Source organism: Thecamonas trahens, assembly GCF_000142905.1.
Source record: "Thecamonas trahens ATCC 50062 unplaced genomic scaffold supercont1.23, whole genome shotgun sequence".
Classification (NCBI taxonomy): Eukaryota; order Apusomonadida; family Apusomonadidae; genus Thecamonas; species Thecamonas trahens.
In genome coordinates, this window is record NW_013657657.1 from 2,754 (window position 1) to 27,833 (window position 25,080).

The following is a 25,080-nucleotide window of genomic DNA, read 5'->3' on the forward strand; positions in this document are numbered from 1 at the left end:
TCCGACCCCCACTCCCCACCATCCGCACCCACAACCACCACAACCACACGACACATACGCACTACACCTGAAACATAGCCACCCACTTCCTGCCCGCCGATATACACATCAGCCGACGCCAACCCGTCAACAGCATCACTGCCGACCGCCGGCTGCTCGCTGCTGACCGCCGCCCGCCGCCGACCGACCACCGCCGGCACCACCAAGAGCAAGCTAGCCATCGACAGGACATTGAAAACAATACAAAGAGATAGCCACATTATTGGCAATGCCTATCAGGCTGCCCTCCGACCCATTTCTCCCCTCCTTTTCCCGGCCTTGCCCATCACAGCCCCCGCCGGCCTGCTCATCACCAGCCGCCCCTGCCGCCGACCACCGAGCCAGACGACGAGACCACCGGGCTGGCTAAGACAAGGAATAACAAGAGAGGGCCAGTGCAATCGATAGGCAATGCAGTGGTGGACTAGAGTGCAGTGGTCTGCCTCGTCTTCTATTCCCAAGCCCTCGTGCCCATCGACGTCCATCTCAATCCAATCCATCCGCCCTTCTCCCCCTCGCCGCCCAAGTTCCCGGCTCCCTCGTCGCCCACATCAATCCTTAACCCCAATCACCATTCCCAGCCCCTCCTCCGCCCGTCCCGACACCCACGCCACGACCACCCTTATCCCCCCTACCATGCTCATCACGCCTCATTACTACCAACCACCACCCTCAACTTCTACTCCAGTTTTATCACTTTCATTCCAGCCACCCTCCTCACCCACATGCTATGGCCATACTCACCACCATACCATCGCATACCGCCTGCTCTGTCTCGTCCTCCTCCTCGTCTTCTCGCTTCAACTCACCCCATCCCCATCCCCTACCTCGACACCCACACACTCTTCAACCATCACATGCCAGACTCTTCATCTTTCAATCATCACCAATCTCAAGTCTCCCACCCCCGACTCCACCCTCCCTGCTGACCCCGCCTCATCGCTTCTCTTCGGGCCCATCTCCGACCCCCACTCCCGACCATTCCCACCCACAACCACCACACCCATATCACACATACTCTTCATTCCGGAAACATAGCCACCCACTTCACTTGTGCCGAATAGCAGCCTTCAGTCGAGGCGGCGACGGTAAGCGATTCCACGCTAACCCTACGAGAACAAGTGATGACGAGGAGATGATGATGGAGTACGGGGATGGAGGATGACAATGGCTTTACACGTGAAAGCGGAAGAACTTCCATTCATCCTGGAACTGGTGCGCGCGATAGACATGCGAGATGAGTCCAAACGCAAACATGTGCTTGGCGTGGATGACAGCAGTCGAGCGCGACGCTGCAAACCCGCTGTCGACAAACCAGCTCACGAGCTCGCTTGCCACAAACACGCCCTGGTACTTTCGGAACCACCACCGCCGTGTGCGCACAAGGTCTGTGCGAAGTCGGGGAATGATGTGCAAGTATGCGAGCACGTCCCACCGGCCCTGCATCAAAGTGTTGCTGTCCCTCGTATCGTCAACGTCTTGCCGGCCGACATCGGCGAGGCGGTGGACCTGCAACGCTGCAAAGCCGTGGATCAAGCCGCCAACTCCGGGTGAAGGTGTCGTCTCGGTCACTCCGTCGGCCAGCTCTTGTCCGCGCGCAAGCACATCTGCCGCCACAAGCGTCGCTGCAATCAGCGCAGCCTGCCTGACTTGACTACACGCCCGGACACCAGCATGTGGATTGCTCGTGGTCGCCACCGCCTGGATGCGGCTCGAGATCGCTCGCGACCGAACAACAGCAAGCTCGAGCGAGCCATACCCGTACAGCGCCCTCATCATAGCTGTCCGACACACCTCATGTGTGTGCGGGAGTTTGTACGGCGTAGAGGTCGTCGCCTCCATTGCCGGGCCCCGCATCAGCAGCACCCGCTGCATCTCAAACACCGCCACGAGCATCAGTGCGTCTGCTATTGTCGCGCGCGACTTGGTCTCGGAAAGAACGGTGGCGAAAGCGATGTCAAAAGCCTTGTCGTCGTGGCGCAGCACTGCAATCTCCATGAGCGTCACCAGCGCCTTGTCCACTGCTGACGGGATGCGACAGTGCGCAAAGACCTCGTGACAGAGTTCTGCAGCCATCTCAGTCTCACCGCGCCCGAGATGCACGCCCATAAGCGCGTTCTCAATGTGTGCGGTCCATGGTGCGTTGCCAAGCCACTGTGCTAGCCGACGCGCCTGCTGCAGCCGCGAGCCTGCCACGCGCATTCGCCCGAGGTCTCGCTCAGCAAACCCGAGGCCAGCCAGTGCATACGACTCTTGGACAGGGTTTTGCAGCATGTGCGCAACCTGGAACGCACGCTTGTGCCAGGTCCGTGCATGCGCGTAGTCAGCAATCGACCAGAGGATCCATCCGCCCACGTCGAGCAGCTCCTGGATGGCTGGCGTGGCTGAGCGCGCAAGCTTGTGCTTCCGCGCGTGCCGTGCGCCGCTGACGACCGCGTCGCGCGCCGCCCGTATATCGCCGCGCACCAGCTCGACCTTTGCCCGCAGCGCATCGACGGCAATTTGCGACTCCGGATCAGTTATGTACTGCTCCAGGATAACAAGCATGTCGTCGACCTGCTCCGACTCGTGCGAGGCGTCAAAGAGCGTGTCAGACGGGTCACGGAGGAGCTCAGTCATGTAAGCCCTCAGTGCTTCACGTCGGTCCTCAAAGCTCACGTGAACGTCCACCGACTCGAGAAAGTACCGTTCAGGGAACGAGCTCACCGACGGGGAGTACTTGGCGGGCATGCTCGCCAGCTTGTGATCAAGATGCGGCGTGAGGATTCGGGGCACCTCGGCGCTGCCGGCCCCACGCTCGATCTCGTGCGTAGCCGCGTCCGAGGCCAGGAGCCACTCACGCCGCTGTGCCATTTCAGCTGGAAGTGGCGTGTCGCCGGCCGCGGTGTCGTTGCGGTTGATGAGAAAGAGTAGCTCGCGCGTGGCGTCGAGCGTCCGAGTTCCTTCGTGCCTGATGAGCTCAAAGTGCGCCTTGATAAGGAGCTGTACGTCCCATGCCCGCACCGCGTACGGCATATACGCCAGCGGATGGCTGTGCAGGACATGGGTCGATTCGTCCAGCGCGTGCCCAACCTGATACGCAAAATGCTGGTAGGCGTCAGGCACCAGCGTCGCAAGCAGAGCGTTGTGTTCCGACGCATGGCAAAACGAGAAACGCGCACTTGCGTCCACACCAGCCACCACCACAATGCCAACCTCGATCGCGAGGCCAAACGCATCGCCGAAGCAGACGGACTCAATAGCATACACCCGTGCACATGCTGCTGCATCCGCGAGCATGACCGGCTCCGCCTGCATTCGCTCGTACGCGAGCTCGAGCACTGTCACGTACTGGCTGCGACCAACAACGGCCGCCAGCTCGAGCAGGCACATCACGGCATCGATTTTGTGGCCATGGCCAAGATCGTCGACCTTGCACTCGACGACAGACACAACCACCTGGCGTAGTGTCGAAACACAATAGTCTCCCGGGATGTGATGCAGAGATCGATGCCGGAGCAGCTGCTGGACCGACTCGGTGCCGGGGGCTATCTGGCTGACGAGCGAAACCGACGAAACCATGCTACTGTCAAAGCCAAGCGACGCCTCCGACCTGATCGTTGACAGTTCAGGTGCAATCCGCCGTGATGCTCGACGTCCGTGTCTGCGCGAGGCTGCCTGGTCTTTCCACGACAGCCTGCGTCGCTTCTGCGACAGGGACATCTGCAACCGTTTCGTCGATGTCGGCTCCCCGGGACTCTCGGCCACATCTGTGTCAACAGTGGCGACACCGTCGGGTCTGGGCGGAGCCTCGGCGATGATATCGAGCGTGCCAAACGAGTTGTCACCGTCATCACTCTCTCCCGAGTCGCTACTAAGCATCGAGCGGATGCCTGTGCTGCGGCTATGCGCGACCTGGGCGTCGTGGGTGTAGCCCATGTCTTCCAGCAGTCGTGTCGACGACGCCACAGAGTGTCCGCCGTCCGACTCGTGCCACACGCTGGGCTCGGCGCCCATAATCTGCCACTCACTCGGTCGGACCAACATTCCGGTACAGCAGATGGTGCAGACCGGGACCGCCGAGCTCCCGAGCGAGACCTGGAACGGAATGCCGGCAAACGCCGCAGTCGTCGACGCATCGTTGACCTTCAGCCGTATCACCTCAATGTTCTCCACCTGCGCGACCTGCGGCAGCGAGTTCGAAAACTCGTACTTGCGGCAGAGCGTGGACACCGGCGTCGCCCGCGATCCGATCACCAAGCTCCACGATTGGGCCAGGTCGTCTAGCACACACCCTCCAACGCCCGACTCAGCTTCGGTCACCACAATCACAGGCAATGCTGCAGCAAGCTTGACCAGTTTGCGAAGTACAACATGGCTCGCAGGATCGACCTCGTTGTAGTGCTCGACCATGAGCACTGCCACAGACACCGACCGCCCGGCCCAAGTCATCGCCTGCAGAAAGTCGCACAGCGCTTTCGAGAGAACTGACGAGAGGCTGTCGTCCCCATCCGTGCTTCCCGACCGCCACAAACGAGAAGAGCTCGATGAGGCGCCTGACGATGGCGATGGCGATGGCACCTCACTCTCGGGGACAGTCCCTAGCCGCTCGCGCGACGTCTGCCACGTTCCGGACCGACGGCGCAGCGTCGAGCTAAACGTACTGCCTCCGCCTGGTGTGCGGTCGTCCTCCCAAATGTCGACCATGCCTGCAACCTCGGTTGCAAGAGGCGTCATAATTGCCGGTGACGTCGCCGCTGCCTCTGCCACACGTTCTTCGCCGAGCTGGCGCCACTCGGTCGGCCGCGTCAACGCCGCGCCAAGCGGCGAGTGCCGCGAGATCGACGTTGGGCCGCGGATGACGTCGGCAAGCAGCTCGACCGATGCGTCGGGCATGCTGCGGTGATCGCGTGCAAACTGGTGGAGCTTGGCAACAACGTACTGCGAGTCGTGCCCGAGCTGCGAAAGCCGCTCGCCGCCCAGCCACGAGCGAAGGAGCTGTTGGATGGTGAGTGGAAAGTTGGGGTGGAGAAGCAGATGCGACTCCATCTCGGCCGCATGAACCCGTGCCGACAGTACGGCCACATCGGCGTGCTCGCGCAGCAGCCGCCGCAGGTGCAGAAACGTCATCCGTGTTGCGTGCTCGCTGGCGAGTTTGGTCGATGTACATATTGTCATGACCACCAATCGCCGCTCCGCCGCCGAGCGCAGTGCAAGCTCCATGTGTGCGGTGGCAACCGTGGACTCGGCTCCTAGCCGTGCGTGCCAAACCGAGGTGTCGATGACGTGCGAACCAGGCACACCTGTTGCTAGCGCCGCTTCAAACAGCTCATCCGCCTCGTCGTACTCTTTGAGTGTCTCGACCAGATACGTGCCGTAGAGCCCCATCCGCTGCGGCGACGCGATCAACCGCTCCAAATGATACCGGTAAACGTCGGCGGCAACGTAGCCGAGCTCGAGTGGGCTCAGCATCCATGATACGTGGTACGAGACAAGCATCGATTTGAACGACGGTCGCATGCCTACAAAGCCGAGTCCAAATCCGACCGGGAGCGCGAGCAGAATCACTGCCGACGCCACCGTGCCCGCCTCTTCTGGTGCTGCATATGACGAGTACATCACCAAAGAGGCCAAGAAAAACGAAACTGCGCTAAAGAAGCCGACCCGCACCCGGTTCATCGCCATCCAGTGATACGGTTGGAGCGCAATCGCCATGACGGCAAGGAATGCCACGCTCGTAAGCATAAAGTAAAGCGAGGCCTGCTTTCCAAGAGGCGAAGATGATACTGCGTCAAAAACAATCATCGTCTTGACCACAAGTGCCACTAAATCAAGCCACGTATGCGCCCGCCGCGCATAGTCGCGCGACTCGGGATCGGCCGAGTACGTGTTTGCCACCATGAGCGTGGCAAAGAGCAAATGGACAACAAGCGCGGCAAAGGCGCCAAGCGCGTGAAGTGGGCCGACATCTTCAAGGCACTTGTCGTGCGTCATGGCTTGGCAGAGGAGCGGGTTAAGAAGCGCATGGATCGACGGCACGTACAGAATGGTCGACATGACTCTGCAGAGGTTCGAGACCGACGAGACCAGTGTCGCAGGAGGCGCAGGCGCCCCGGTGTACATGTAGCCAAACATGACACCGGATCCGAGTAGCACACACCCGTTGAGCGCCCCGTAGACGATGAGGAGCGAGTACGAGATCTCTTGCTGGTGGTCAACGAACATGTTGAGTGACAAGAGCGCGAGCGACGTCGATGCCGGAGATGGCAACCGTAGTCTGCTCACCAGTACCGCAAGCCCCACCAGCTGGATGAACTCGATGACAATGGCCAAAGCCGGAAAGAACCGGAATGCGGCCTGGAAAGCTGTGTTCGACTTGGAAGACGCGTCGACAAGCCCGATGACCATTCCGCGAATCCCGCGCTGAAAGCCACGGGTCCGCGTCGTCGGTCTCCGCCGCTTGTGCATCGTGTTAGGCACGTCTTCGGCATTGCGATCGCCGCGCAGCTTGAACAGCACCTCATCGTCGTTGTCAGTACATGTGATGCTGCTGGCCACCTGGCCAGACACCTCACGGTCAACCATGACTTCGAGAAATGTCGTCGACGGCTCGACGTTGAGCCCGCCGAGCGACCGGATCGATGAGTCCAGCTGCTCGTTCTGCTGCATGACCGCTTTCGCCGTCGCGAGTGTCGACGATTCCATGTACTCGGGCTTCTCGTTGCTGAGCAGGGACGACCGCGAGGCCGTCAGGCTGTCTTTCAAAGGTCTGCAACCATCCGGCGAGGCTGCTTCGGATGCCGGTACCACATCAGCTCCCCCTGGTCCAGCCGGGGAGTACTTGCGGACTCGCTTGTACGGGGGACAGATGGTTGCATCTGGTGAGTCGAGGGCCATCGACGTCGATGCCGATAAAGACGTTCCTGACGAGGACGACAAGGAGGAGGTGGAGAAAGAAGATGATGCCGCCACTCCCGCTACGAACGATGACGACGATGATGACACCAGCGACGACCCCGACGACGATGCTCCCCGCCGCGTCGAGCTAGTGACTTGCCTGCCTGCTGCCGGTGTCGTCGACGGGTGGAAGAGCGGTATAGGACAAGCGATTCCAGTCCCCAAAGCAGCGATGGGCATGCCCGGCGTGGCGTTGCTCATCGGAGTGTTGGCAAGGCCAGAGACGGTTTCTGGCGTGAGGGCGTCGCGTGGTGCTGACGAGGCTTCGGTGAGCTGGTTGGCGACCCTCTCCGCCGGCCGTGATTGGCTCAAAAATCGATCCGAGGAGGGAGCCACAGGAATCTCCACACGAGACGAGGGCGTGTTACCACCTCCTTGGTGGATGGACTCCCTTGCTCCGGTTGTCATGACGAGTGTTACGTGCCCAGAGTGTACAGCACGACAGAACGCTACCTTTGCTGTTGGTGCGGGCCCGGTCGTCGTCGAGCGTTTGTCACTCAACAACTGGTCGAGATCTGACCTTACCCACGGAACCAATTTAGCCACGTGGTCCGCATGCCACTTTCAGCCAATGTCACCGGCGCCATCCTATCTCTCGAGAATGTCTGCGATAATACAGTATATTCAGCCGTCACACTGCCGGGACATTGGCCATTTCCTGGCCTCCACACATCGTGCTCGCGCTGGCGCCAAAACAGCTCGACCGTCCCCGCCAGCCCCCTCTCCCCACACACACTTCCACACTCCACCACACTACGCACTACACACCACACTCGCTCACACACATCACATACTCCTGCTCCATAGCCATGGGCGCACCCGTAGCACCATCACGACAGGGGGAGGCAGAGCGGGCGACGGCGGCCATTGCCGAGGCCGAGTTTGAGGAGTTGCGCATGAAGCTGCTCGCGCTGGGCTACTCGGCTCCTCTCGGCATCGAGAGCGCGCGGCTCGCCAAAGCGCTGGTCGACGATCTGGTCGCCGCTACCGCCGCTCTACATCAGCTAGGACAAGAGGCCGCCAGTCGAGGCAACGACGCACACTCGGAGGTTATGTTCGGCAAGCTGGCGCGAGAGGCGCTGGTGGCGGAGAACTCGCGGATCTTGCGCGAGAACAACGACCTTCATCTCGCACTGGTCAGACTCAAGGACGAGGCTGCCGAGCGGGCGGTTCTCTCGGGTGCGACCCGTGACTCGGCCCGGGCGCTCACCGCCGCACACGCCCGTATCGAAGAGCTCGAGTTTGTTAACAAGGAGCTCCGGGCCCGCCTTGTCCGCCTCGAGGCTGCCCGCAATGACGCCATCCGCCAGCTCCAGCTCATTGCCGACGCCGACGCTGACGGCGTTCCGCGCTCGCCGCCATCGATCTCGCTCTCCGCGCCTGTGCCCGAGCCGCGGCTGGGCTCGAGCAAGCTTCCAACGCCCCGCGTGGAACAATCGATCTTGTGCGCGCGTCACAGGTGGCTGCTGCTGCTGCACACGCCCGCGCGGATCTGCTGGTACAAGAGCGCGATGAGGCGCATGCCCGCATTACCCAGCAGAATACCCAGCTTGCCGCCCTCCGTGGCGAGCTGGAGCGGCTCTCGGCCGAGCTGGACCAGCGCCTGGTTGCGGTTCAGTCTGGCGATGCCCCGCCTGCTCTCCAGCCACGAGCCACCCTTGAGCTTGTCTCGCTCCAACACCTCAATGCCACTAACGAGGCCGTCATCGAGCAGCTCGCGGGTCAGATTGCGCTCCTCGAGCGGCACATTTTCGGCCTCGAGCGGGAGAAGAAGCAGCGCGTCGCAGCCCGCAAGCGTGCCAAAGCCGCCGCCGCCGCCCGCGCACACTCGCGCGCTATTGTCCGTGCTCGCGCCTCGCCCACGCCGCAGGCAAAGACGAAGAAGACGAGGGCAAAGCCCAAGGCTGTATCCAAGGCCCGATCCAAGACAAAGCCCAAGTCCCGGCTGAGGACAAAGAAGAACAAGAAGAAGACCCGCAAGCCGAGTCGCACATCGACCAAGCCTGTGGTTAAGCAAGTTCTGGACGAGAACAAGGCTGTCCTCGACGAGCTCGCCGCCATGAAAGAGGCGCAATCGATGGTCCTCATGTCGTCCGAACCGCTTGAGCCACACGAGGCTGCCCGTGCTTACGCCGAAATGACCATGTCGCGGTCGATGGCTTGACGCCCCCGGTCGCCTCCGGATCACTGTTGTGCTCCCCACGCTAACACTCGATCGGCCGCTGGCAACCATCGCAGCCGACCTGCTGACGACCCCAGCAGACGACCACAGCCCGTTCCCCACCCACTCATGCTCGCCCTAACCACCCCACTCCACACACGCACACACAGCCCTCACCCACACCCCTCCCTTTCCCACACCCACACACCTCCACACCATGGTACGCTTGCCCTGCACCCACACCCCCCCCCTACCCTCCCCTCCCCCCTACCTCCCACTCACCACACACGCCCTCCTCTCCCCCCCCCCCCCTCCTTCCGCGCAGTTCGTGCTGCTTGTGGGCGACTTCCACATCCCGCACAGGGCCTTTGACATCCACCCGAAGTTCCGTGAGCTTCTGGTACGTACTCTGTGTCCCCTTTCCCTCCCCTGCCTGTGGTAGCAGAAGTGGTGCATGTCGGTACGAGGCACGCGTGTGACCCATAGTCGCCCCCGCCCTTCCCTCTCGCCGCCTGTCGCTGTTTTTTTGCCCCCTCCCCCCCGTCCCCCCCGTCCCCCCGCCACCACCACCACCACCACGCCCACGCCCACGCCCACACCCATGGTAGCTACAGTCGTGTACTTGCCCATACATTGCTACATTACCACGCTTATACGTGTGGGCGGTGGTCGTTGGTCGGTGGTCGGTGGTCGGTGGTCAGTGGTCGGTGGTCGCCGGTGGGGAGTGGCTGTGGTGCGGCTCGTCGGCTGGATATAGGCAGAGTAGCCACTGCCTTGCTTGGTCGTCGGCTGGTCCGACTCGGTCGTCATCTGGCTATCGACGCTCCTGGTCACCTGCTCGCCCGACACTGGCCCAAATCACTCACTTACACACTCCTCTTCTTCGCCCACGCCGCAGGTGCCCGGCAAGATCCAGCACGTCATCTCGACGGGCAACCTCACATCGCGCGACACATACGACTACCTCCGGCATCTGGCATCAGACGTGACGGTGGTCAAGGGCGAGTTTGACGACAACGCGTCGTTTCCGGACCACAAGGTCGTCACCGTCGGCAACTTTAACATCGGCGTTGTCCACGGTCACGCGGTCGTGCCTTGGGGGACCATGAGGCGCTTGCCGCCCTGCAGCGCAAGCTCGACGTCGACATCCTTGTCTCCGGCCACACCCACGAGCATGAGGCCTGGGAGTACGAGGGCGCCCTGTTCATCAACCCGGGCTCGGTCACCGGTGCGTACTCGCCCATCACCGACGAGGTCACCCCCTCGTTTGTCCTCATGAACCTCTCCGGCTCGACCGCCACCTGCTACATCTACCAGATCGTCGACGACAAGGTCAAGATCGACCGCGTCATCCACCGCAAGGACGGCGCCGCCGACGATGATGACGACGACGACGAGTACGACGAGTATGACGAGGACGATGACGACGCCGAGGACGATGACGACGACGACGACGACGACGACGATGACGACGACGCCGAGGAGGAGGACGCTGATGACGAGTAAAGCTCACTCTTGACCACTCGCTCTCGTCTGCCAGTCAGCCAGAAAACGACCTAGACTTGTCCACTCAGCCTCGACCACGTTGGCCCGGGCTCTCGGCCGGTCGTCCAGCCCGAAACGCGTCAGCTCGCCACCCACTCAACTTACGCCGCAGCACCCATGCTCCGCTCGCTCCATCTGTGTCGAATGGGCGCACTTGGCCGCGGCTTCCAATGGTCGCTTACTCGCTCATCCTCCGCCTCGTCATCTGACGACAAGCTACGCGCCTTCTACGAGGCCTTTGACCCGTCAGCCGAGGTCTCGCCGAGTACCGGCCATGCCGCCGCGCCGCACTCGCACTCGCACGCCACTGATCCGCCAGCGCTTTCGCCAGCTGTCTCGGACGTCATGGGCAAGGTTGTCGAGGCTTCGCTCGGCGATCCTCCTGCAGAGCTGTGTGATCTGGACATGTCCCTGGAAGCAATGTCGACCGGCGAGGCGGCCGAGCTCGGCGCTGCGCTGGTGGCGCATGTCACGCCGCCGCCGCCGGTCGACCCGCCGATGGCCCGGGTTGTGCTCACGCAGGCGGTTACGGTCCTTGAGCATGCTCTGGAGGACGCGAATGCATCGGATGATGCAGCGTATCTGGCCGGGCTTCTTCACGCTGGCGCCCATCCGGCCGTGGCGGCCAACGCTGGCGATGTGCCCGGCCTGCGGCCCGGCCGCGGTGCCGCCCTGCTCAAGTCGCTGGCCACGCGCGGGCACCCGTGGGCCCAGTTTGGCCTCGCTCAGCTGCTGCGCGAGGGCAAAGGCGTCAAGGTCAATCCGGCTGCTGCGCTCGCTCTGCTTGAGCTGGCGGCCAAGGCTGGCGTCGCTCCCGCGCTTCACAACCTCGCCACCATGCACGCTGCCGGCGAAGGCACACCGGCCGCACCTCAGAGAGCCAAGGAGTTGTGGGAAGAGGCGGTTGAGGCCGGCGACCCACTCGCAGCCTTTGCGCTCTCGCAGGCACTCGATGCCGAGACCGAGACCAACGACGGGATCCATCCGCGGACGCCTGCGCTTCTGCGCGCCGCCGCCGACGCCGGCCTCGCCCGCGCCGCACACAACCTCGGCACGCTGCACTTTATGGGCAAGGGCGGCGTGCCGCACTCGTTCAAAACTGCGTTCCAGCTGTTCGAGGCAGCAGCCTCGGGTGGCGTCGTCGGTGCCATGGTCAACGCCGGCCACATGCTCGCCGAGGGCAAAGGCGTCCCCCGAGACACCGCCGCCGCCCGCGCTTGGTACCTCCGCGCTGCGCCGAGCTCGGACATCGCCGCCGCCGCTCTTGCTGAGCTCGACGGCGCTACGCCGAGCTCGGTGCAGCAATGACCCGCCCGCGGAGGCCTTTGACCAGCGAGCCGAGCATGACGCCGATGGCCTTGCGGACGGCGTCGCCGCCGGCAATCCGCGACGGGTGCGGCCAGCGCGAGACGACTGCGTCGGTCAGCAGTCGCCGCGCGAGCTGGTACGCCACCGTCAGGTTGCCGATTCGGATCCGGAGCGTGGTTGCAGGCGTGACAAGTTGCGCCGGGAGCGCCGCACCGACGCCGAGCGAGAGAAGGTAGACGAGGCCGACGCCCGTCGCCACGCCGTCATCCGTCGTCATGGTGACTCGCGCCGGGCACCCGACAGACTTGAGGACGGCGTTGATCCAGGGCAGGGTGATACCCTCGAGCTTGCTCGCCGACGCCACTTGCTGCGAGCTGAGCGACGGCTCCCACCCAAACGGCTCATCGACTGTGACGGCGACAGCCGTGTCTGTGCTCGGCGCCGAGACCGAGAGCCGCCGCGCCTGCCCAGGCACCGCCCGCTGGACGTCAGCGACATACGACGAGCGCAGCGCACGCTTCTTTCCGCTGCCGCTGCTGCTGCCGCTGTTGCTAGACGCACGCCCGCTGCCTGACGCCCCTCCTGACGCTTGCGGCACTATTGCTCTGGCAAGGTACTCGGGCCCGCCGTCGGCGAGGTCGACGTTGTACCGGTCGGCAACCGCAGAGAGTGCGCGAAGAATCGGGCGAGTCGAGCAGCCGACAACGTCGTCGACCTGCCAGCCCTCAACGTCGATGCCGAGGAGGCTCATCCACTCGCGTGCGAGTGAGAGGTTTGTCCGGCACGCCGCAATCGAGTTGACGTCGATGGTGTGCTCGGGCGCCCGCTCGTGTGCATAGTCTGTCACCATCTCAAAGAAGAGCCATCCGCAGGCGGCAGCCTTCTCCATGTTGAACTGCCCAATCGGGGTATTTCCCGACGGGTGCCGCTTGGCGAGCACGGCCTGGCACCACTTGCGCGTCCGAGCTGCTTGCTCCTTCACCGAGAGCGGGACCTTGGACGCCAGCGCATTCATCCGCGCCACTTTGGACAGCGACGGCGACTTGGTCTTGGCACCGCCACCGCCCGATGCCGGCGCGGCGAGCAGCTCTTCCGAGACAAAGTGGTCGCCCGAGGCTGGGCGCGCCGACGCTGCCGCGGCGGCCTCGGCCTCGAGAGCCCGCTGAATGGCCTTTTGCTTGCGCTCGTCGTTGACGTCGGCAAACTGCGAGTGGAACGATGGCGGGCGGATCTTGGCGTCTTCGGGCGGCGGCGGCGCGAGAAGGTACTCGTAGAAGAGCGTGCCCTCGACATCGTCGCGGATCGAGTCCCACTGCGCCTGGCCGGTCTTGCCCTTGGCGACGAGGGCGCGGACCCACGCGCGCTGCTTGTCGGCCGACGACACGTTGGCCCACACTACGCCCTCGGCCTTAGTCCCGGTCACGTCCTTGGGTGCAAGAAAGATGCAGTTAGGCGCAGCTTCGGCAAAGTGCTTGATGCCGACGTTGTACTCGCGGGTGTCCAGCTGTGCCACTAGCTTGGCCGGGAGTCGCGGCGAAGTGTACACCGAGAGCGTGCCCGGCGTGAGCACAAAGTACCGCGAGACCATCTTGACCCGCGGCTTCCTTGACTGGATGTCGACGAGAACCGCCATGGTCATTGCCGACGAGATCACGGACTGGATGGCGTTGGGCGGGACAATGGCATCCGTCCATCCGCTGTCACCGCTCCCGCTCTCGTCGTCGCCGCCGCCGCCGCCGCCAACCTTGCTCGAACTGGGGCCCTCATCGTAGCCACCGACCATGACATCGCTCGTCGCGGGCAGATCGTCCACCACGCCGACGTAGGTGGCGCCCGCGGCGATGAGGGCTGAGAGCCACGCCTTGAGAACAGCGGGCTCGTGAGCGGCAAAGACGTGGGTGACACCGCACCCTCCGCCGAGCTGGATGTAAAAGGCATACGCCTGGCCAGCAAGCCCGCCGCGGATGACCCCAGTCGCCGTCTCGCACAATGGGCCGAGCGCAAAGAGCGCCAGTGCGTCAGTGAGGTCCGAGGAAAAGCCGCGGACTTCGCTTCCTTCCACCGCCACAAACCTCGTCGAGAAGAGCGAGCTGAGCGGTGACCGGTACTGCAGCCATGAGCCATGGGTCCGCATCATGGGTGTGCGAACAGGTGTCGAGTGTATGCCGTGGTCTCTCTCCCCCCGCCTCCTCACCCTGTTGCTACAGGTGCACGCGGATTTCGCACGAACTCCCTGCGCTGCGAGGAGGCCGAAAGCAGAAGTGCAGAGCGGCGCTCGCTTCTATATTTTCCTACGTGTCTGCCAGGTCTGTGCCGAGACTCTTCTCCAGCGGAAACCCTGCTCTGCCAGCTCCAGATCACCAACTGACTCTACTGGCGAGACCGTGCTCGCTACTGCAGCTGCGTCGGTGGACAGGCATGCGCAGCAATGGGCGATGGCGGTGCGTGGCAAGGCAAAGAGGCACAGAAGAGACGCCATATTCGAAACGAACATTCGACGAGTGCGGCCCATTATTCGGCACAGGCTATCAGAGCGGGCTTTTTCCAAAACCCAAGCAGCACACGCTTGCCCCACATACAACTTCACCATCCCTCTCTCTCTCTCTCTCCTCCTCCATCGCAGCTAGCTATGCCTCACCAGTTCTTCCTGCCATGTGGAAGAGCGAGAGAACACACATGGCGGGGGGTGACGAGTGTTTGGCGCCAAAAACGGGAGAGAAAATTGAAGTTAATGCCCGCAGCCACGTGCCACGTCAACAGCTGTCGAGTGTGTTGACAAAGCAACGATAAACTGTTGAGACAGTATTCGAGAGCTGTGGCAGTACGCTTCACTCCAACGAAACAAGTTCCGAACATGGCGACCATCTCCCGCACGGCGGTGGAGACGACGACGACGACGACGACTGTGTCGTCCTTCCGACTTCCTGAGCGACTTGCAAGCCTCACGGCTTCGTCGCCGCTCCTGACCAAGCTCAGCAGCTCTACGGCTACGCTGTATGCTTCTTCGCCTCTTGCCCAGTCGCTGACGTCCAAGGTGGTGGCTGCCGCCTCGCCGTATGTCCCGCAGCTGGCCAAGCTCGACGCCTTTGCGGTGGATTCGCTCGACTCGGTCTCGGCCAAGGTGACCAACATGTCCGAGACGGTCTCGGCCAAGGTGACCGATGTCTCTGCGAGTGTGTCGGCCAAGGTCGACGAGGTCAACACGACGACGGCTGCCATCCGCACCAAGGTGGCCGGCAAGACGACCCAGATCCGCTCGTCGGTGGCGACTGTCCTTGCCGATCCAGTCGAGGTGACTCTCGCCACGCTCGAGGCGCTGCTCGAGGTCGACCCTGAGGCTGCCGAGCTTCCGGTGGTCGATGGCGAGACGGAGCCGAAGGAAGCCGAGACGGAGGCTGCGGCTGCCAAGCCGGCTGCGCTCGCGCGGGCCAAGGTCATTGCTGCCAAGGCAAGTGTTCTGACTGCGGATGCGCTGACGGCGCAGACGAACGAGCTGAAGACCAAGATGGCGGCGTCGCTGGCGTCTGTGGCTGCGGCAACGGCGCCGCGGGCCCGCTCGGTCTTTGCTGCCATTCCGTACTCTGAGAACATTGCTGCTGCCGTAGCCTCGATCTACGGCTCGCTGGTGGTGCCTGCTTCTGCCAAGGTCGGTGTCGATGCCGACGCCATTGTTGCTACTCTTGTGAACTTGCTGAACGTGCCTGCCGACGCTACCGCCGGCGCCAACGCTGACGCTGACGATGGTCCCGGTGTGCCTGCCGCGTCACCCATCCACAACACCTCGCTTAACTCGACGCTCGACGTGACCCAGCATACACTCGACGCCGACGACGAGGCGCCGGCCGACGACGGCTGCGACGATGACGACGGCTCGGTCTCTTCTGACGGCGGCGCACTCGATCCGGACGACTCGGCCTTTTCAGAGCTCGAGCCCTCGCGCATCATCGAGACACTCTTCTGATTCTGAAGGCCTGGCCTACCCCCCTTTCCCCCCCAACAAACGCAGCTCATGTTCCTCCGGTCGATCATCGGCTGGAGGGGCATGGTGCGCGCTCACTACCAATCACCGTGTGGCCTTTATTCTGTGTGCGGCAGCGCGTAGCGGGGTGTCATCACATCGTCGGAGAGGACGACAAGCGAGCATAGACAGCATGCCGAGAAAAGCACAATACACATGAGAACGCGCCAGCCGATGCTCCAATCGGCCGGCGACTCGTCCTTGGGGGCGCCGGGATCGCGCTTGGGTGCGAGGACAAAGAACAGAATGAGCAGCGTGTACAGGACGAGCGTGGAGATCACCACCACGCTATCGACCGGCGGAATGACCATCAACCGACATCACCACCACCATCACCATCGCCAACCAGTTCCCAGTCATAACCACCATCAGCAACCCCCCGTCCACCGCCACCAACCCATTGGCGCCACCAAGCCACCCACAACCACCATACCAACCTCTCCACCGACATGAGTCCCACACACACACACACACACACGCACATACACACACACACACACACACACAACACCTTGGGAACATACGTCTTGTACTTTGTGTACCAGGCAAAGCAGCAGAGGAGGAGAGGAGGAGGAAGACGGCACCGATGAAGAGAGCAGCAAAGAGACCTGCGCCTATGCCTCCCACTCGCGGTGATCGGCAGCTGCTACTCCCGCCAGACACACCAATCCATACAACAGCATGACAATGCGTCTCTCCCGCTGCTGGCTACCTGAATTGGATCAGAGATGAGTCTGTGTCACCCTTGCTCCTCCTGCTCAAACCCTCTCTGGCCCCCCCCCCCCCCCCTTGCCGCCACTCGCCCGCCATCCTACGCTATCTCGACACGGCTCGCGCGCTCGCACACCGGCACCGCTCGCCTTCCAGCCGACGATCATGCACATCTTACGCGTTTACACTCTCGCCGCGCCGCACACTTCTATGAGCAATGAGATTGAGCGCGGGCGCCCAGCAGGGACTCAAGCGCCCGCGGCTGCGGCGTCGACGATCGCGACGGGGACTCGGCCTCGCCGCACTCGGAAGACACTTGCCATGAGTATGGCATTCAGCCATTGTGGACGGTGCTACTGCGCTCAGAATCGGCACGAGGCCGCGTGACGCGACTCGGCTTGGGCGGGCCTGCAGAGACTCCTCGGGTACGGGCCGGCTTGGCCGGCGCCGGTCCGCCGGGAATCGGCGATGCTGTCCGCGACACCGCTGGCGAGGCTGCTGGCGAGAGGCCTGGCAACGGCGAAAGCGACGGCGACGGCGCCCCGACGCGTGCCGGCACCGCACCTTCCGGTGAAATGCTCGGCGAGACGCTTGCACGCCTGGCCACGTTCGGCACCGACGCCTTGCGCTTGGGCTTGGGCGGCGGTAGGCCTGCACCGCCGAGTGACATCTTGCGGTTGCTCCGCGTCGCCGGCATTCTCCGCGCGCGGGGGGAGGTCGGTGCTGACTTGGAGCTCTCGTCAGGAGCCGCCCTGTTGTCGTCGCCATCATCGTCGGCCTCGGGAATCGAGACTGTCGCCGACCGCTGCTTAGTCCGCCCACGCTGCGGCGGCAGCGACGGCAGCGGCCGGTTCTGCGGGATCGAGACAGACGGCCGCCGCCGCCGCGTCCGCGATCCGCCGCGCGGCGAGACCAGCAGCACGTCCGGCTTGGGCCCGCTCTCACCTGCAGGCTCCCGCCCTACCGGCGAGTCAAACACGCCCCGCGCCCGCAGCCGCGCCGCCCGCGCCGCCCGCCGCGCAGCCTTCTCCTCGGCAAACGGCTTGCCAGCGTACGCCTCAAACTTACGCTCAAAGTCAGCCGAGGCGTGGACAATGCCGCCACTGCTCTCGTCCTTGAACACGTCCTTGGCCAGCGGCGGCGGCGCCATGCCCTCATAGCCGCACGCCACGAGCATGTTCCGCACATCTCGCTCGCCGTCCAAAAACTCCGCCAGTACTCCGAGCTGCTGTCGCGACCGGTCGTGCGGACACGGTTGCGGATACTGAGCTTCGATCAGCGCGTCCACCGTTCTCTTGGTCTCTGCCGCACGCACCGTCGCCGCCGCCCCGAGCTCGTCGAGCCGTGCCATCCGCCGCCGCCCCACAACCTCGTCCAAAAACGCGTTGTACCCCGCCAGCGCCGCGTCGTACGACGCCTCGGCCTCCTCGGCCCGTCGCTGCGCCTTGTCGGCCTTGCGCTCCAGCGCCGCATACTTGTCCGCCGTCACCTGTGGATCGCCCGTCGCTGCCTCCACCGCCCGCCGCGCCTCGGCTGCCGCCTCGCATCGCTCATGGTAGCTCTTGCGCGTGCTCTCGGCGTCGGCCTCGCGGCTCTCGAGCTCCGCAACATCCTTCCGCACCGCACGCTGCAACTCGCTCACGGCCCTCGACTGCGACTTGACTAGTGTGCTCAAATCCTCCGCCCGCTCCGACAGCACCTGCGCTGCGTCGGCATGGAACGCCGCCCAAAACCCGGTCTGCGCGTTGAGGACCCGGAAGACCGCCCGCTGCGTCGCCGGCCCGCTGTACGCAGCCTGCTCGTCGGCCAGCATCTCGTCCATTGCCACCATCTGCAGCATCGCCTCGCTCATCTCGCTCGCCGTCTCCATCGGCGTCAGCTTGGACAGCTTGGTCTTGCCATACTTGGACATGGCCTTGCCAGCATCCTCGTGCACATCCGCCATTTTGCTCAGATATCCCACCAGCTCCCGCAGCCGCAGTATCCCATTCTCGCTCTTGGTCATCGCCGTCTCCAGGCCTTCCGTGAGGCCATGCCACGAGCTACGATTCATATTGTCGCTTTGCCGTCACACCCAATCCGTCGTCGCACCCGTGCTGACTGACTACCCACAACGCTCGGCTTGCCTCTCCTTGTTCCACGACCTCTCGGCGAGCGCAAGTGACTCAAAAGGCTAACCCGCGACGAGGGGGACCAAGACCACGCGCTGCTGCTTCTGCTTGTGCTCTTCTTGCCCGCCTTGTCCGACCTCGTTCACCTGAACGCCTGTCGTCGTCCAAGCCAAGTGTGACTCTACTTCCCCCTTTGAGCTCGGCCAACCGCAACCACCACCACCTCGCTGTCTGCCTCGGCCTCGGTCTGTCTCGGCCTCGAGCGGCGGCGGTGGTGGTGGAGCGCCGCAGCGAATATTTTTCGCCCTATCCTTCCTTTCTGCCCATGACGCTCACGTGATGCCACGTGTTCGACACGGCCGGCGCTTGGTGCTGATATCATTTTTTTGTGTCCACCACCCCCACCCCCCACCCCCCCTCACCCACCCCCCTCCACCCTCCGCACCCCCCACCCACCACCACCACTACCACCACACACACACACATATATATGCACTATCGATCAACAACAACGCCACCCCACCCCATCCCCATCCCCATCGCCTACCCCATCACCGAAATCCTGCTCAACATAGCATCGCTCCGCGAGTCGGCCCGACTCGCCGCCGCACGCACCTAGTCACGCGCAGCACTACGAGGTACCAAGGTATACACACGCCTCTTGGCACGCCCACTCGTCGAAGTCACGCTTCTGGGCTGGACCTTGGCTTGTTTCGGCAGAACTCGAAATGAGTGACAGCAGCGAGGGCGTAAACGTGGGGGCATGGGGCGAGCCGACTTCGTCCATCGACTGGTGCGAGGACAACTACGCCGTCTCGTACTACGTTGCCGAGTGGTGGAACACTCTCTCCAACATACCCATCGTCATTCTCTGCATCCTTGCTTGGCACAAGGCCCACCATCGCTCCACCTTTCTCCCGCCGCACCTCCGATCGGCCTACCTCTGGCTCCTGCTCGTCTTTTGCGGCTCGACCGTCTTCCACGCCACCCTCTCGTACGCCGGCCAACTCCTCGACGAGCTTCCCATGATCGCTGGCGTCTGCGCCTACCACGTGGCGCTCTCATCGCGCGACAGCGTGGGCGCCTTTGCCGGACGGACATCGACCCGTATCGCCACCGCAACCACGCTCGCCATCGGCCTCCTCATGTACCTGCTCCGCGACTCGCCGCTTCCGCTCCAGCTCTCGTACGGGTCCCTTACCGTTGCTCTCGTTGTCCGCTCAGTCATGCTTTATCGATCCGTCGAAGTCCCGGCCCGCCGCTCTCTCTTTCTCGCCATGCTTGTCTACGGCTCCGCGTTCCTCCTCTGGATCACCGAGTGCGCCATCTGCGGCCTTGTCAAGCCCTTTGCCTTTCATGCGTGGTGGCACCTGCTCTCGGGCACCGGCACTCTCATCTGGATCCAATTCCTTGCCGCATACGTCCTCGGCTCGTCCCGCACCGTAGCCCTCGTCCATCACCCGCGCGGCCTCGCACACATCCTCCCCTTTATCGCCATCGACAAGACTGTCCCAAGTACAGAGTCTCACACCCCGCACCCGAGTCTATCGGCCGTGCGGCAATAAGATCCACTTTATGTCTGACGCGTCACGTCAACACAACCATCACCACCACCACCACCACCCCCCGCTCCGAGTCCTGCTCATAGGCGAGCGTGGAAGATCAGACGTCAAAAATCGAGAGATCGTTTCATTTTTCACACCCAACTCGACTACCGGTGTGAAGAAGCCCGCCATGAACTCCCACGCCCTCGATCACGCCCACCATACTGGCGTGCTGACTGCGCGCGCCCACGTCCCGACTGCGGCGGCGTATGATATCCGCGCCGGGCTGACGAAGCCACCGCGCGCTCGAGGAGCGGGCCGAGCTCGTCAAGAGGTAGCGGCGGCGCGCCGATGCAGGTAAAGTACTCGTTCCACGAGCTGATGGCGGCAATCCGCTTGGACGCCGCACTGAGCGCAGCAGCTGCCTCTGTGGCGGCCGCTCCGCTCCGGGCGTTGTACTGATGCAGCGCGGTAGCGAGCGGATCGGCCGAGTCCTCGCTTAACGACCCGCTCTCGTCGCCCACTCGGGCGCTCGCCGGATGCAGGAGGTGCAGAAAGTAGACTTGGAAGGCGATGAGCCGAATCCCAGTCTCGGCGGCGTTAAACGTGAGCTGTGCACGCTGCTTCCATCCAAGCCGATCCTCACCGGCGATGCAGTGGAGCTGAGCGTACGTGCGGGTTGCCCAGAGGACCTGCCTGTCCAGCGACTCGAGGAGGACCAGCTTCCAGATCCGGACTCGCCACTTGTGCTTTCGCGAGAGGAGGAGCTTGACGATAAACTCACCGAGCGAGCGGGTGTAGCGCTTGTGCCGGTACTGCGGTGCGGTGACAAAGTCCTCGATCTCGGCCTCGATCGCATCTACAAGCTCTGGATGCCGCGCCACCAGCGCAAGCATGAGATGATGGGCCCAGCAAAAGCCGCGCAGCGCCTTGTCCGACACCCCGCGCGGAACCGCATCGTCGTTGGTCTTGCTAGTTGCGTTTGTCATGAGCCCCACAATGAGCGACGCCGCAAAGGTGATGAGTGACCGGAGCGCCGCTGCTGGCACCCGATCGTCGCGCTCGCCGGTCAGCTCGCTCATTTCCGAGAGGAGGACCGGGTACGCGTCGTCGAACCGCAGCGCGTCGATGGCCAGCGGAAGAAAGTACTGAAAGTGACCACCCCACGCGCTTGTCCGCAGCCCATCCTCGGAGAACGCGGTCCACGAGATGACGTCCAGCGTCGAGGTGATCTCGCGGATGGCGCCCGAGCGATGCCGCGCCACCGCGAGCGGAATACCCATAACGTCCTCTGCCACTGTGAGCTTGGTGTGGAAGCAGACAAGATCGCTCCGCGCCAGCAGGCCAAAGTCGTTGATGAACGCACTCGTCCGCCGCGAGCACACTGCAAGCCGGACAAGCGATGCCCGGTCGACCTTGCAAAGGATGGCCACAATAAGCTCGGCTGGAAGCGCAAACAGATCAAACCTGTCCGCCACGTCACCGCACACGCCGCTATCAGTGGCAGGATGTGCGGCACTGGCTCCAGGCTCGGAACCGCAGAGCGGAGGCCACGGCGCACTTCCGCTGTGCCCGCACGAGCACACCGCACTCGCCGCCGATGTCAGTGTCTTGGCCAACTGCTCCGGCCGGACGTAGTCGTTAAAGTCAACAACCGTTCCGTCGTCCTGCGGAATGCGCTCCGCAAGGAGAAACGACTGTAGCTGCCGAACAAGCGCCGCGATCGAGTACGCTGACGACCAGCCGGCAAACGGCGCCGACGATGAGTAGTGTTTGAGCATGTCGAGGCAGACGTAGTAGCCCGGCCGGCCGCGGTTGCGAAACACGTTTGGGTGCCACACCAGCGACGCGAGGTTGATCGCCGGCGGTCGCGACGGATAATCGACAGGAAAGTCGAGCACGAGATGGATGACCGCGCCGGCGTACGGGCCCGAGTCGGTGGTGATGTTGGCGTGCCACTCGAGCATGTTCTGTTCAGATGGCGCAATGCTCGCGCCCTCAAACTCTTCACCAGCAATTTCCTTCCACTCGCGCATCAGCCGCCGCACAGCTGACGTGGCCGACGGGTGCGCATGCGTGGGACGATGAAACATGGCTGTAAAGCGTGCGCAAAGATGGATGGAAGCAAGACAAATGGTACTTGCTCTCGCCTTCTTTCCATCGCCCCACACGTTTTTAATGGCAGTTTTTCTGCTGAGGTCACCGCCGATGCGAGCTCTTCGAACGAGGCCATTCTGGGACACAGCCGAGCTCGTCACCGACACACAACCTCAGTGCACATCAGCTGCGACTTGGCCCTCCATTCACCACCTCGAGATCAAGGACCAGGCCGAGGTGATCCGAGGCGGTCAAGCCCAGCTCGGCTGCCGCCCCGACGAGTTCGAGGGAGACGACGGCACCGGCATGCTCTGGCGAGACGAAGATGCGATCGATGCGACGAGGCGGCTCGGGCGGATGGATGGTAGAGGAGAACGTGGCGCCGGCCGCGTCGTAGGTATCGACCAGCGGTGCGAGTGCGCTACACAATGCCGCGTTCTCCTCCGACCTGGCCATCACGTTGGTGTCGCCGGCAAAGACATGGATCGCAGCGCAAGACCCTTCGTCGGCAAGGTACGCCGCGATTGCCGCCGCCTGCGCTGCGCGATACTCGGGTGAGTTCTTGGACTCGAGATGTGCGGTGACAACGAATGCCGCTGGCGCTACCGTCTTGACTGCCAGCGCGCGCCGGCCCATGTTGGACGGGAGTGGAATGAACTCGAGGCTCTGCAACCCGACCTCGGCTTTGACAAGCATCACCACCCCGTACGGCACTATCGACGAGCCGCGACCATCCGTCACCACATACTGCTCGCGCACAAAGTCCTGCTCAAGCAGAAGATCCAAGAACGGCTGGGTCACCTCTTGCAAGCATATCAAATCTGCGTCGAGACACTCCAGCTCGCCCATCGCCACCTCGGCGCGCGCCAGCTGATCACGCTCGGCAAACCAGACGTTGTACGTGACAATGCGGAGAAGGCGACGACATGCACCAGCCTCATCAAGGCAGCCATCGTCGTCGCGTTCCTGCTGCTGTTCCACCCATCGCTCGCTGTGACCATGCCACGAAAAGCCAAACCGGAGCGAGAGGCTCGCCAGCGAGGTTGAGCCGACCCGCGTCGTAGTCACCACGCCTTCGGCATCCCGCTCCTCCACAAGCACCTCGCCGGCACGGGTTGTCACCCGTGTGGTTGTCGAGCGCAGCGCGTGCGGACGAGCTAGCTGAGCGAGGAGAGATTCTACGTCCATCAATTGTGCGTGGAACGGGGCTTCTTCCGGCTACAACCGAGCGCGCGAGACAGGTGACGAGTTCATTGACGTGTGAGTCCATGGCCAGGCGAACCGACTCGGCGTTCAACCCGCTAGTCAAAAGCGTTGACACCCTGGTGCGACTTGGCCTCGCGGTAGAGAGTGAAGAGGACGTGGAGCGACTCGACGACTGAATCGTGGACGGGGATGTCGAGAATGGCGCAGACAATGCGTGCGTAGGTGGCGAGATCGACGTCGAGTTCGGCAGTAGGGAGGGCACCGGCCTTGCTCAGCGCCTCCTCAAACTCAACCGGCCACTCCTGCATGAGAGCTTCGATGTCCGGCATCGGGCGCGAGTACGAGACAGACGGCAGCGGCTTGCGCGAGTGCATCTCCGAAATGTTCTCGATCCATGACGCGATGGCCTTGGGCTCCGCCACGGGGTCGACTGCCTTCACGGCCATCGGCGTCAAGTTAGACTTGCGCGAGTTGGCCCGCAGCTGTAGCGTCAGCACAGTCGGATCCGACTGCTTGGTGCATGGCTCGTCGACAACCGCCAGCGCCAGGCCGTCGTCCTTGCCGTCTGGCCGCGGCACCTTGAGGAAGCCGTCAATGTCGCCAATAGACGGAATGTACTCGGGAATAAACGGCTTGAGGCTCGTCTCGATGTCAAAGCTCGTCGGCATGTACCGCTCGATGTAGCCAAACAGGTCGCGGATCTCCGCCGATACCTGCAGGTCGTCGTACTGGCTGGCGTCGTACTTGGCTGGGCCATCGACCCGATGTGCGCCCGATGCCGCCTCGTCGAGATTCCCAGCCGTGCCGGCCAGCCCGCGGGTCATTCCCAGCGCCCCGCCGGCCCCACCCTCGGTCCGCCCGCCCATGTGCGGTCCGAGGACCGATCCTGTCACAATGCCTGTCGCGCCATGACCTTCTTCCCTCTCATACCCAGCGCCAACATTGCCAGTATCCCCTCCGCCATACCCCGCCCCCTCCGACGACGACTCGAGTGAGAGCGCCTCATCGTAGTGCTGGTTCTCCACCACCTGTGACCGCATGTGGTGGTCCGACATGATGGGTCTCTACACCCGTGCACCCGTGCACCCATACACCCATGCACCCATGCACCCACACACCCGTACAACCCGTACAACCCGTACAACCAATCTTGTGAGCCCCTTGCCTTTCCCAATGCATGTGCCCATCCCTCTGCCCAGGGAGAGCCTGCCCACACAACAGAGAGGCTACCGCCTCCACTGCCCGCCTTCCCTGCGCGCCCTTTCGGCACACCCCGACGCCCACCCACCATGCACCCACCAAGCGCCCACCAAGCACCCACCCACCAAGCACCCACCCACCAAGCACCGCCCAAGCACCCATCAAGCACCCACCAAGCACCCAACAGTGCCACCGAAACAATCA

At 63.2% G+C, this 25,080-nt stretch overlaps 12 protein-coding genes across 12 annotated transcripts; 5 read left to right on the forward strand and 7 right to left on the reverse strand.

Annotated features, from left to right (window-relative positions):
* Positions 1-1,212: 1,212 nt before the first annotated feature.
* AMSG_05350 (uncharacterized protein) lies at positions 1,213-6,915 on the reverse strand (the record flags this gene model as incomplete). The annotated part of the gene is made up of 2 exons (XM_013902323.1): positions 1,213-1,810; positions 1,859-6,915. 2 exons carry the CDS (start codon positions 6,913-6,915, stop codon positions 1,213-1,215), a joined length of 5,655 nt encoding a protein of 1,884 aa, XP_013757777.1.
* Positions 6,916-7,784: 869 nt separating this feature from the next.
* On the forward strand, positions 7,785-9,139 carry AMSG_05351 (uncharacterized protein; the record flags this gene model as incomplete). The annotated part of the gene is made up of 2 exons (XM_013902324.1): positions 7,785-8,402; positions 8,435-9,139. The coding sequence occupies 2 exons, from the start codon at positions 7,785-7,787 to the stop codon at positions 9,137-9,139; spliced, it is 1,323 nt and encodes a 440-aa protein (XP_013757778.1).
* Positions 9,140-9,279: 140 nt separating this feature from the next.
* AMSG_05352 (vacuolar protein sorting 29) lies at positions 9,280-10,658 on the forward strand. The gene is made up of 3 exons (XM_013902325.1): positions 9,280-9,356; positions 9,462-9,536; positions 10,035-10,658. Exons 1-3 carry the CDS (start codon positions 9,354-9,356, stop codon positions 10,413-10,415), a joined length of 459 nt encoding a protein of 152 aa, XP_013757779.1. The 5' UTR covers positions 9,280-9,353; the 3' UTR covers positions 10,416-10,658.
* Positions 10,659-10,825: 167 nt separating this feature from the next.
* Positions 10,826-11,952, forward strand: AMSG_05353 (TPR repeat protein; the record flags this gene model as incomplete). Its single annotated transcript, XM_013902326.1, has 2 exons — positions 10,826-11,869; positions 11,923-11,952. The coding sequence occupies 2 exons, from the start codon at positions 10,826-10,828 to the stop codon at positions 11,950-11,952; spliced, it is 1,074 nt and encodes a 357-aa protein (XP_013757780.1).
* Positions 11,953-12,103: 151 nt separating this feature from the next.
* On the reverse strand, positions 12,104-14,244 carry AMSG_05354 (uncharacterized protein; the record flags this gene model as incomplete). The annotated part of the gene is made up of 2 exons (XM_013902327.1): positions 12,295-14,244; positions 12,104-12,122 (listed from the first exon to the last, which is right to left on the reverse strand). Exons 1-2 carry the CDS (start codon positions 14,124-14,126, stop codon positions 12,104-12,106), a joined length of 1,851 nt encoding a protein of 616 aa, XP_013757781.1. The 5' UTR covers positions 14,127-14,244.
* Positions 14,245-14,247: 3 nt separating this feature from the next.
* AMSG_11876 (uncharacterized protein) lies at positions 14,248-14,725 on the reverse strand. The gene has a single exon (XM_013902463.1). The coding sequence runs from the start codon at positions 14,577-14,579 to the stop codon at positions 14,271-14,273; it is 309 nt and encodes a 102-aa protein (XP_013757917.1). The 5' UTR covers positions 14,580-14,725; the 3' UTR covers positions 14,248-14,270.
* Positions 14,726-14,843: 118 nt separating this feature from the next.
* On the forward strand, positions 14,844-15,950 carry AMSG_05355 (uncharacterized protein; the record flags this gene model as incomplete). The annotated part of the gene is made up of 1 exon (XM_013902328.1): positions 14,844-15,950. One exon carries the CDS (start codon positions 14,844-14,846, stop codon positions 15,948-15,950), a length of 1,107 nt encoding a protein of 368 aa, XP_013757782.1.
* A 934-nt stretch (positions 15,951-16,884) lies between these two features.
* On the reverse strand, positions 16,885-18,996 carry AMSG_05356 (uncharacterized protein). The gene has a single exon (XM_013902329.1). It carries the CDS (start codon positions 18,769-18,771, stop codon positions 17,053-17,055), a length of 1,719 nt encoding a protein of 572 aa, XP_013757783.1. The 5' UTR covers positions 18,772-18,996; the 3' UTR covers positions 16,885-17,052.
* A 561-nt stretch (positions 18,997-19,557) lies between these two features.
* On the forward strand, positions 19,558-20,394 carry AMSG_05357 (alkaline ceramidase 3; the record flags this gene model as incomplete). Its single annotated transcript, XM_013902330.1, has 1 exon — positions 19,558-20,394. The coding sequence occupies one exon, from the start codon at positions 19,558-19,560 to the stop codon at positions 20,392-20,394; it is 837 nt and encodes a 278-aa protein (XP_013757784.1).
* Positions 20,395-20,583: 189 nt separating this feature from the next.
* Positions 20,584-22,466, reverse strand: AMSG_05358 (ubiquitin carrier protein; the record flags this gene model as incomplete). The annotated part of the gene is made up of 2 exons (XM_013902331.1): positions 20,584-20,597; positions 20,624-22,466. 2 exons carry the CDS (start codon positions 22,464-22,466, stop codon positions 20,584-20,586), a joined length of 1,857 nt encoding a protein of 618 aa, XP_013757785.1.
* Positions 22,467-22,545: 79 nt separating this feature from the next.
* On the reverse strand, positions 22,546-23,740 carry AMSG_05359 (endonuclease/Exonuclease/phosphatase; the record flags this gene model as incomplete). The annotated part of the gene is made up of 2 exons (XM_013902332.1): positions 22,546-23,688; positions 23,729-23,740. The coding sequence occupies 2 exons, from the start codon at positions 23,738-23,740 to the stop codon at positions 22,654-22,656; spliced, it is 1,047 nt and encodes a 348-aa protein (XP_013757786.1). The 3' UTR covers positions 22,546-22,653.
* Positions 23,741-23,771: 31 nt separating this feature from the next.
* AMSG_05360 (IFT complex B protein) lies at positions 23,772-24,731 on the reverse strand (the record flags this gene model as incomplete). The annotated part of the gene is made up of 1 exon (XM_013902333.1): positions 23,772-24,731. The coding sequence occupies one exon, from the start codon at positions 24,729-24,731 to the stop codon at positions 23,772-23,774; it is 960 nt and encodes a 319-aa protein (XP_013757787.1).
* Between the last annotated feature and the right edge of the window lie 349 nt (positions 24,732-25,080).